The sequence below is a fragment of the Trichechus manatus genome, unplaced genomic scaffold (assembly GCF_000243295.1).
Source record: "Trichechus manatus latirostris isolate Lorelei unplaced genomic scaffold, TriManLat1.0 scaffold00164, whole genome shotgun sequence".
In the NCBI taxonomy this organism is placed as follows: domain Eukaryota; kingdom Metazoa; phylum Chordata; class Mammalia; order Sirenia; family Trichechidae; genus Trichechus; species Trichechus manatus.
The window spans coordinates 5,244,793-5,256,807 of record NW_004444100.1 but is presented as its reverse complement, the minus strand read 5'-3'; the positions used below and the strand labels follow the sequence as shown (position 1 = coordinate 5,256,807).

At 34.8% G+C, this 12,015-nt stretch overlaps 1 protein-coding gene across 1 annotated transcript in view; it reads right to left on the bottom strand.

The window, feature by feature from the left end:
• The window catches only part of TBC1D15 (TBC1 domain family member 15), a 63,733-nt gene that overhangs the window by 29,058 nt on the left and 22,660 nt on the right, over positions 1–12,015 (bottom strand). Inside the window, exons 5-6 of the mRNA XM_023740840.1 lie at positions 11,899–12,007; positions 7,276–7,487 (exon numbers count right to left, since the gene is read on the bottom strand). Of these exons, the coding sequence (XP_023596608.1) occupies positions 7,276–7,487; positions 11,899–12,007 (321 nt within the window). The remainder of the gene's footprint in view (positions 1–7,275; positions 7,488–11,898; positions 12,008–12,015) is intronic.

Sequence of the window (12,015 nt, the reverse complement as noted above, 5' to 3'; positions counted from 1 at the left end):
AACCATATGCTGGTTCATCAAGAAGATTTTCAAAAGACTGTGAAAGACTCTTATTCTGACAGTTCACAAGAAGTGTCCTTTTATCCTGTGGAGAGCTGTAATAAAATGAAGGGATTTGTAGAAAATACTAGCATACTGCATACAATTACTACCTGAATAATAAATAATGAATACTTTCATAAATATCCAGTTCTAGAACAGCTTCCCATTAATATATCATTAGCAAACATTTACTATTTTAAATGAGTTTCAAAACTACATCAAACAAAATATAAAATTAACAAATGTAAAAGGGATGAAGTATATTTTTACTCTAGGTAAAGCCAAAAGTACTAAATTGTAATGAAAGCCAAATTCTCATTTAGAGTTAAAGTAGAAAAATCTTATATCTGCCTTGATTATCATAAAAATTAAAGAAAGCCAAGGCATTTTAGAATTCATCAGTATACAAAATATACCCTCATAGGAAAAATATGTCTTATTTTTAAACTGTTTCCAACTTCATTCCACAACTTGGTCAATGGTATTGTAATATACGACGTTAAAAAATACAAGATAAAATACCTTCGTAATTTTTAAAGACCACTAAGTATACTAACCATAGTTATAAACACACTCTTTTCATCATGTTTAACAAAGTTATATAGAGCTCAGTTAATAGTGTTTTTAATTCTTACTTATTAAGTTCTGGAAGTAAGTCTATCTCTACATTTTCTCAATAACTACAGAATAAATACAATGTTTTCCAAATAAGCAACTGTCTAATTTCACATAATCGGATGAACTGTTCAATCTTTTTTCTTCTAAGTTTTATAACTTAGTAGTCAGCTGTAACAAATTCACAACTTTTCTGTCTTTAAAATACAAATTAAATGTGTTATTTTTCTGCTATCTGTCTCTAGTTTATTATAAATGCTTGAGATAAGAACTTTAATAACAGTTATCTCCTCTCAATTCTAACATAACAGGATGTAACAGCAATGCTAGGGAGATACGAAATCCGAAACATGATCTTATTCCTACACAGTCAGAAACAGCACTCGATCTTCAGAAACAATAGTAGCTAATAAGCCATCTTGTTTTTTTTTAAAAGGAGCTAAGGTTGAGTCATCTGAAGTAGGAAAAAATTAGTACCTTTCAAAACGTTCAATTTTCATTAAAGATATTTTTCTGAACTTTTTTTGGGGGGGGTGATACCAATACAAAGATCTACACATTTGCACAAAGAATGTTTTTAATGATAGGCCAGTTTTTAAATGTAGCACCAAAAAAGAAAAGGTCAATTTTTAAATGCAGCACCAAAAAACAAAAGGAATATATATAGGAATATATATACTCATATATAGGAATAATATAATACAGGAATAACTTTTTTTTCCTGGCATAGTGCTGCTGGTGCTGTGGCTATTACTTTGTGTCTAACAATAAATCAGGTCAAAATATTTAAAATCTAAAAAGAAATGGTCATGGAAGCCAAAACATTGGCTATGCATGTAGAGGGGGAACAAATATGCAACCTTCAGCTATTTGGGCTCCAGATCTAAAACAGGAGGCACTAAACTGGAGATGAGAAGAAGTAACTGGCCAACCAACCAGCAACTACAAATATTTTTTTTTTAAGGAAATATTTCATTTTTTAATACCCAATGCTGTGTGACTGCAGATGGGACTGCTGAAGGCTAAAGGGGGAGAAAGACATGAGAAAATTTAGGCTTGGCTGCTCTAAAGTAATCGGGGGGAAAAAAAAGGAAAAAAGTACATCAGTCAAGAGATGTACTTTGGATTTCACAAAAAAAACAAGGGTTGGCATTCTAGAATACTGTTAAATGTTTCCACCTAACAGGTTACCGTACTGATTTAATCTGTAAGCATTATGGATTCAGGGAAGTTGATCTCTCATGCCAACATTATTCAAGACTTTCAAACTCATTACAGCAGTAAGATGTAACTTTTAATGATGCTAACACCAGTAATTCTATCAGCACCTACTAATGGGCTTAAAGAAAACTGTGGTCTGGAATCACAACTATATAAGCACATCTTTCAAAAACTCCAAAGTACTTTCCAGGCTTTGGAGTGAGCCTTTTCTCAACAACCTCAGAATAAAGTCAAAAATTACAATAGCTGAGCAATGTTTTGTGCTGTGATGGAGCAATAACTATTTCATACTGCTATTTAAAATGACTAATATGTAAGGCTAAAAAAAATTTAAAACGTCACTGCAAAGGATACCAATCAAAAAAGGTGAATAAAAAATAGAAAGGTACGTTAATAGTTACAATAACAAAACTACATATATAGCAAAGGCAATAAATGAAGAACTAGAACTTCATCTTGTAAATGGTTGGTACTGTATGATAATACAACCACTCGGCTTTCTAGGGGAATACTTTACTGCTTGGAGACTTGTGTATTGATATAAAAACGACGAAATATGTAAAATAATTTTATTGGAACCAATAAGCCTCATTCATATCCTAGCAACCAATTTGGTTCAAAAAAATTATTTCTGGCTCATTCTTTTATCCAACTGAATATCATGTTTTAAATGGTGGTAAGTCAAAGCACTAACAAACTTCAATGAATATAACATTCCCCCCGCCAAGTACGTAAATAAACCAACTGAAAAAGATTAAGCCACAAAAGCTGACTCATTTTGGACTGACCAGCTGGAGAGACTGAAAGAAGGAACTAGGCATGGTTGGCCCATTCCCTTCCTGGCTCTTGTAAGGCTGACCATTTCCAGCACATGTGCAATCTCTGCTCATCCCTGGGGTAAGGCAGGCTCTGCTTCTGCAAGACAGAGGCCTGCTCTTTGGGAAGGAAAACCTAATTCACTACGGGGAACATTAGGAAGACAACACGGCCACAGACACAAGTCACGTTCTTCAATTTAGCTTAATCAGAAAAAAAGATCACAGCCAGTCTGATTCTTACATCTCTTTCAACTGGTTTTGACTCAGAAGATGAGAAGGATGACCCTGGCATTGGCTGGCTAACATCCTAGTATGGCTAAAACCAAGATTTTCCTTGGCTACTCTCCTTCCTTCTGGTCTCTGCAGTAATCTTTGACCACAAAAATGAATAAAAAAACATCGTTTTACTTGGAGTAATTGCTCTAGGGCAGGAAATGAGACTCCTATGATACCTAGCAGAAGAAAAAATTAGAGGTAATATTTGAGAACTTTAAAAATTTGGAAATGTCATTTATTTGGATTCTAACAAGAACAAGGGCTTTTAATTTCTTCTTAAAAATTTGCTAATGAGAGATGGCATATACAAATCTGGACTTTTTTAGTATTGGTGATTATTTATTTGGAGTATCTTTATTCTACAACTTCGACTCATTAATTCTTCGTGGACTACATGGCACAATGTAATGCAACATAATTTATGATAGGAAAGAGAACAGAAAGTGCCTATTTTCAACCTAGAGTACAGAGGGGTCTTGGAGATAAAATATTTGATGTACTGTTCTTACACATTTCTGATCCTTCAGGAAGCAAAAAGCAAACCCTCCCTCCCCCAATGTCACAGAAGAATACACAAAGGAGAAGTGGCTGGTATTAAGGAAGTGGCCTTATGAAGGAGTCATTTAGACAGCTATTTGCTCCTCCAAAAAAGAGCACCATATCCCTGTTTGATCATAATTTAATGATAAAGTCCAATGAGAAGAGCAGAAAATATAGGGAGACCAGTCTCTCCGCTGGTTTTCCCACTGACCAGATCATTAAAGGTTGCAATTAAGGACTCAGGCTTACATCTTGTCCCACTTTATCCTCCCTTTATTTGATTTCATCCTCTCCAAGGGCATCAATTACTACTCATGCACTAAGACTTACATATTAACCTACTGTAAACTCTCACAGTACTCTACATCTCTTACTCAGAGAACTTATCACAGATGAAATTTTACACTTATTTATGTGTTGATTAATACCTGTGTCTCCCACAATATTACAAACTCTATGAAAGGGCCATATCTTTTTTGATTACTGCTGTCTTTCTACCACTTGACAGAGTTTAGGGTGTTTCAGGAATTGAAAAAGACCTATGTGGCTAGAAATTAAGAGACTGGCATGGGATGAGATTTAAGAGATAGAAGTAAGACAAGACAGGTCCTCTTTGACCATGGTAAGAAGTACAGAGTTTATTTAATGTTGCTCTGAGACTCCTCTTCTCTAAGTTAAACTCCCATATCCTTCAAATGTTTTTCATGTGACCATTCTGATCCCTCTCATTACACTGGTTATTTCTTCCTTGCAGTATCAGATCAAAAAAAAAAGAAAAGAAAAACCTGCAGAATGAAGGGGGAAAAAAAAACATGTATGGAGGAACACCATTTCCCTGGCCTCATGCTTCCAAATGGAAATAAGCACTTCTATCAAAACAACTCTCCTTCCTCCCAGGGATATATCTGATGGCTGAGATGAGGGAGAGAGTAACGTACATGCTTGGCATAACCTCTTCCAGGCTGTCTCTTTCTCTTGGATCTGCCTGCCACTACAGAAGGTGCTTTCTGGTCTGCTCTCATTCATGTCATAAGTGTTCTGCCCTCACTAGGGAGGCCCGTGGTTGTCCGGAAGTGATAATCACTGGGTGAGTTAAGAACTAGTTTGAGGTGAATTATTATCAAGTCGCATGCCTAAGCCTCCCCAGTAATGATATTTTTATCATCATCTGTCTGATTCTTACATTTAAAATGTTTCTCATTGTTTATAAATTCAGAAAGGGAAACAAGGTTTCATCTTCATTAAAATACCAACAATACACATTCAAAGTACACAAAACCCTATGTCTGCCTAAGCGGTTATCCAGCCTATCCTTGAATGGATCCAGGACCGGACACTCTTCACCTCATGAGCTAAAGCCTGTCTCCTACTCTCTCTCTTTGGAGTCACACAAAACAAATCTAAAACTCACTTTTTATAACTCTTTCAAAAGCATATGTCAAACTGATAATTACCATGCCATTTATTCCTTCAACTACTATTTTTTGTGCATCTATTATGTGCCAAGCACTGTAACTAGGAATTAGGAAGACGTAAACAAGATAGATGCAATCTCTGCCCTCTTGGAGCGCACGTCCTAAACGATGAATACAAAAAAAAATAAACAGACGGAAGTATTTTATGCTGTAAGTGCCATGAAGGAAGCAAGCAAGGGAATGATAAAGGGAAAGAGAATGGAGGCAGGAACGTATACTAAATGGGAGAGGAGGCGCTCAGGAAAGCCCCTCTGAGGAAGTGACATTAAAAAGATACCAGACAGGGAAAAGAATATTCTGGGCAGAAGAAACAGCACGAGTAAAGGACCCTAAGGCAAGAAAGAGTTTAAGGTGTTTCAGGAACTGAAAAAAAAAACCATCTGGCTAGAAAGTAAGAAAATGATATGAGATGAGGTTTAAGAGAGAAACAGAAGACAAGACAGGTCCTCTTTGACCATGGTAAGAAGGCTGGATTTTATTTAATGTTGCACTGAGACTCCTCTAAGTTAAACTCTCAACTCTTGGAAATGTTTTTCATGTGACCATTTTGATCCCTCTCATTACACCAGTTATCTCTTTCTTGCAGTATCATAAGTGTGGCACATTTAAAATGCAGTGCCTAAAATTGAGCCTAATTCTCCGAAGTATGATCTGACCAGTAAAGAGTAGAGAGGGCCTACCACTTCCCTCATTCTAGAAACTATGTTTTAATCAACAGTCTCAGATCAAAAGACCTTTTTTGTGATAGTTACACAACACTAATACTAAGCTTGCTAATATACTAACACCCCTAAGTCTTTAACACATGCAACTCATCAGCCATAACTTTCTACCCCAATCACGTCCCTCCTAAAATCTATTTAACCTCCTGGGTGGTAGCCTATTTACAGCTTCTGGCTTCAAGATCCAAGACTCACCATCAAGTAGGACTAACATTCTTATAAGTTACTGGTACTGATGAAAACACCTACTGCCAGCCAGAGGAGGTCAACATGGTAGGGGAGAGAATCTCATGCCAAAAAACACATAGCCTAAAGGGCTTAGGACTACCAAAATCTTCCAATTTTTGGTACTATGAGGACATCCTTAATGTAGTTAATGCTCATCCTCACAGTTCCCACTCCCTCCCTCTTACCTCCACATATTCAATTAATCACAAAATCTGACTTTACCTAAATACTTCTCTAATTTATCCACTTCTATCTTTCCTGTCACTCTCTAGTTCATGCCACCATAATCTCATCTGGATGACTAGAACAGCCTGCTTATATGACTTACAAGATCCCTCATACTCTGGTCTTTACGCAGATTTAGCCTTGTCTTTAATTTTGGTACCCTCCCTGTCCCACACCTGTGATAATGAACTACTTTGTTCTTGATTATATCATGTTTGTGCTCATCCCTCTACCTAAAAACCCTTACTCTGAGAATGTCCTTCATACTAATCCTAACTCATTTGTCAGGTCTCAACTTAGATGTTAACTACTTCTAGAAAGTCTCACCTGACTCCTATCCCACCCTAGTGCGAATTAGGTACCCTTCCTCAGAGCTCCTCCCTCAGAGCTCCCAAAAAGTACTTTGTACTTCCTCTTAGTTTCTCAGTTTTAATTGCCATTCACTCTTCAGAATTCTTTACAAGACCATAAACTCTCAGAGATCCATGGACATTCCTGTTTTGTTCATTACTGAATATCGAGCAACTAGAACAGTGCTTGATGTGCAACAGATGCCAAAAAAAAAATTTATTGAGAGAGACTGTGTGTGTGTGTGTGTGTGTGTGTGTGTGTGAGTGAGTGAGTGAGTGAGTGAGTGAGTGAGTGAGTGAGTGAGTGAGTGAGTGAGTGAGACATAAGACACCAGACTTTTAGAAAGTGAGAAGGTCTTGTCTTCCTTACTTATAAGTAATTTTATAAAGGATTAGACTTGCCTGGCTTAAATTTGTAACATTATAAATGAAACTCAATGTTTAACAGAAAATACATAATAAAAGGTAAACTGGGTAAACACATAATCTACAAACCACTAGTGTATCCTCATCCATTTAAATGTGTATAAAAAATACTGGACTACTCTTTTTTTTAAAAAAACCATAAAGTCTCAGATACAATTAATTAAAATGGCAAAATTTTATTCAGCCACTAATCCAAAGAAGACAATGTCCCAGAAAAAACAAAGCTACTCATGCCCTCACATGCACATAGGTCACTGAGGCCCAAAGACAAGTAAAAGTAGTTTGCCCTGGGACTAAAACAATCCAGTTCAATAAATAGAAAATAATTTGATACTTACTCACACAATACCACATATTTTTCAAGAGAGTCAATCAGTAGTTTGCTATCTCCTTGATGAAAGTGCAGAGCAGGGAGAACGACGTCATCCTTTAGACAGAATACCAAATACGACCAGCCCATACCCTCTCTGCTTTGCTTGATTGATTTCAGGTCTGTCAAACTGAACAGGAATGACCATTTGCTTTTCCCATTTCTATGACTTGGAGCATCTTAAAAACAAGAAAGTGGGGCAAAATATTTTTGTTCACCTTTTTAAAAGGTACTGACAGCACTCTTTATGACTGCCTAAGAAAAATTTGTTGAACCTAGGGAATCACTGTAACACCCGTATTACCATGGCCTCCTGTATTATAAACGGCAATTTACATTTTCCTAAAAGAATGATTTTTTAAAATAGCTATCCTCCATACACAAATTCAAAAATTGTTATCCCTATTTAAAACATAAGGTTTGCCCAAAAGTTACCACAGCTTTGGAGGCAGGCAGGCTGGACTTGAACTGCAACATCACCATCTTACTATATGATTTGGGACAAAGAATTGAATCTCTCTGAGCCTCAGTTTCTTCATCCGGTAAAACAGAGAGAATTATACTTACCTCCCAATGCTATTCTAAGAATTAAATAAGATAGTACTTGTCAATGAACTAGTACACCACCAGTATATAGTAAATATGCAACAAATCTTAGCCTTCCTTTCCCACTCCCCCCAAATAAAGATGATGCGATGCTCTCTTTGAAATCACTTAAAAAAAAAAAAACTGTTTCTCCACTTCCTTTTACAATTATTTTTACTAGGCTACACGGAGAGTGAAGATAAGCATACTGGTATAAAAAATAAAACTGGAGTGAATACACAGACAGACATTTTATTTGCCCAAGTCTAACACTGGGGAATTGAGGACGAAAAGACAACTAAGTTGTGACTGCTTCAAAACAGAATGGATACACCCCATCTTTCTGCTAAATCAACCTTCTACTAAATTAAGGACTCAGCTTAAACCAAAGCACAGCGATGTAAAATAAAGCATTTTCTGAGTTTGTGGACTATTTATATAATCCCCTAGGTTTATGAACAATATCATAATTAATAACAAGCAACTTGAAGATTATCTATTTAAAGAAAAAATGTTACTTTTTTCCTCACTAATGATAGTAACACTTATAATTTATAATCTAAAATACCAGGTTATGTCAACATTTTTAACTCAGACATAAATATGACAAGTCTTTGAAATTTTAAAAAGTATTTTCTCTAATGTTATTCATACAAAGTGTCATACTATCCTGTTATTCAAGATCTTCATTAATTCTGTCCCACATTACCAATTCCACAAAGATAAACTCTATAGGACCTGATCAAAAGACAGATCAATTGGTGTTGACCTGCATGTATATGTCAATTTCCTTTGTAGTCAGGAACACTGTAACTTCATCATCTCCAACAAGATCTTGTAAACTGGCACAATGAAATCCACAGCTTACAGAAATATCCACATGCAAAAAACACAAGCATCGTGACTATTTCATGGACAGTTCAACAACTACCATCTGAAAGGAATTCCAGAAAAGCTCAAGTGACTTATCTATCTACTGACTTGCCAAACGTCTACACCATTCCAAATGGTGAACTCGGATCTAGGCCTGATTAAGTGCCACAAGCCCACTTGTCTACTTTACACCATGTTTCACTGGTATTTACATTATAGAGCTCATAACACCATTAACAAGGTGACAGCAAAGTGAGAAAAATTTTAAGTTCCAATTTCTCAATAAAACATTTAAGTGTGACTGCACTTGGACTACCAAGAAAGGATAAATAAAACGTGAAAATACATACTACTAAATTATATGCAAAGACCAAAAACATCTTTGCAGTAAAACAGCAATGAAAAACTAAACACAGACAACTTTTAAATTAAATTCTTAAATTGCTCAAAGAGTATTTAATGTAAAATTAGTAAAAGAATATCATATGGAAAATATTAAATACTACATACAGGCTATATGAATTAACAGAAGTTTGTGCATATTCAAGCGTGAAGATTTTACATAAATTTTCCCTCACTGAAGAGAAACATATTACACATTTAATGCACAAGAAAATGCCTCACACATTTTATTACTTAAAACTGATAACAATGATAGAAAAATCACAAGAAAATTCTGCAAATCCCTCCAGTAGAATACAAACTTCATGTGAGTAGGAACTTTAATTTGTTCACATCTATATCCCCGTGCCCAGAAGAGTGTCTAGCACATAGTAAAGACTCAAAGATGTAGTGAATAAATAAATAGCCTAGCATCAAGTCAACATAAAAGTAATCTGCAATTTAGTCTGCTACCAATGGCTAACCAGAGTAGAAATGGTTAAAAAGGAAACCTAACAGAGTCCAAGAGTTAACTCAAATTTCCTTTCTTTCTCCTTAAAGAAAAGGTAAACAAAATTAATTGATTCTAAGAACTTACTATGTCACCAAATATGTTAAAAGTATCTCCACACTGGCATGGGAAAACAGAATATAACAGCAGAAGTGTAACAGAATAGTTTAATAAGTCTTCGTATGTCTTGAATAGAATTAACATCAAGGACATGATATTTTATTTGGATCAGTTTCTACAGCATGATGGCAGTCTGCTGTTCTGAGAAGAAATATTTTCAAAACATCAGTATATAAAAACAAAAAACTAAGCAGTATAAATGCTTATGAAATATGAAGGTAAATGCTCTTATGAAATATAAAGTTAAATAAGTCTTCAACAGTCAATTTTTTAAAGGATCATCCCAAGTTTCCTTTTGTGCAACACCAAAAAAAAAAAAAAGTACAAAGTAAAAAATGTAAATGTTATTAGGTAAGAAAAATAAAACTTTTTCTTCGAAAAAAGTATTTTTAAAATATGAAAAATGTTTCATAATGGCATAAATTTAATTTCTGAAACCTCAAGCTAACTCAGAAAATGTCTCCTCAATTTTTAAAAATTAGAAAATAAAGGCTCTTTACTTATAAGTCACTGTGTGACAAGCAACTTAAGCAGTATTTACATCTGTGGTTTTTGCGAAGCTACACAGCTAAATGCAGGTTCTCGAGCCTGACTGCACATTAAAATCACCTGGAGAGCTTTTGAAAAATACAGATGTCCAGGCTGCATCTCCAAAGTGTAATTTCACTGGCTGGGGAAAACTCAGGCATTGGTAGTTTTTTAAAGCGTCCCCCAGGTGATTTCAATACGTAGCCAAAGTTGAGAACCACTGATCTCAAAGAGATCATTACTGTCAGATTATACTTTTCTTATCCATGTAATGCTCCCTTCTTTTATGAAATTCTGAATACTCACTCCTTTTGCTCATTCCTATAGCCTGTCCTGTTTAATTTTCAAGAATTTAACAATATTAAGCAACAACAAAACAAAAAATAGAAATTCACATAAACCAATCCAGAAGACCTAGTTTTGAGAAGTAAAAAATCACCTCACATGCTACATATACTAAAATCCTATGGTTTCATCTTTCTCTGACATTTGGCACTGTTCTAGCAAGAACCTTCCCTCTCAGTAGAAAGAGAATGTGAAAAGGAAAAAAAAGACATACACATGAATGAGCTGATTGTTAGCAAAAGCTTGCGAATTACTGTTTATTTCTTAATTGCCACTGTTTCCTAGAAATGATAAAGCACAAAGTATAACTGCTGTATATGAAATGATTCCACAGGCCACAAACGAAAATCAATTTTACTCAATAACAATGCTATATATGTAGTGATATATGTGCCAGTAAATTTTGGCTAGCCTTTCTCCAATCTGGTAAAACGTGGATAAATCCTAAATCTAGACCAAAAAACACTGAGATAAAACATCCTTTCAGTTATACAACACAAAGAAATCAATAAAAAAATTAAAAATAAACTTAAGATTTTAACTCTGGAGTAATATATAAGGAATATGGTATACAAACGACATCTCTTACATGAACTAGCATACACAGTAATGTCAGGCTGGTTTTTTTTTTTGTTAACTACATGTAGATAATCACCACATTTTTGTATAGAATTTTAAAATAATTTTAAAACAGAATAAAACCAAACTCTAAAGGGTTGTAACAACAATTTGACAAAATCAAATTTTTTAACTTCTATACAAAAATAATAACAAAGACATTTTTAAATAAATAAATATAGAGAGAAGAGAATAGTCAGTGAATATATGTAATGGGGGACTGCAAGGAGCGGTGAAAATCCAAGTAAACACTGAAACTAGAACGGTATGGTTTAGTTGTACACTCCATCTCCCCCTGCTGCTTTAAGATGAAATAACATGTTTTTTTTATATACCAGATAAAGAAAAATGTGCAGGAAAGACAGCCAAAAATTTTTAAACATTTCTATTTTCTACCATTAATAACTACGAAATAGAACAAGCATTTTTAAAGCCGTTTTTTGAAGTTACACCAGCAATTACAAGAAAAAAAGAGGAAAAGGATGCAACTAAAAATATGGTAGTTATATGTATTAATCAAAGCACCAAATCATCCTTCCTGACTGAAGAACATTAAGGAATTTTCTTTGCACTTTTATTTACTAGTATATTGTTACAAATCAGTTTAAGATTTAAGTTTTAATTCATACCTCCATTGGTATGTGGTTTCTTTTTAAAGGAAACAGTATTAACCATGTCCCACTCTGCTTCATAATTGTTCAGATGTTCCATTCCTCGATGAGCTCTTTCTTTTGGGGCCTGGGTCC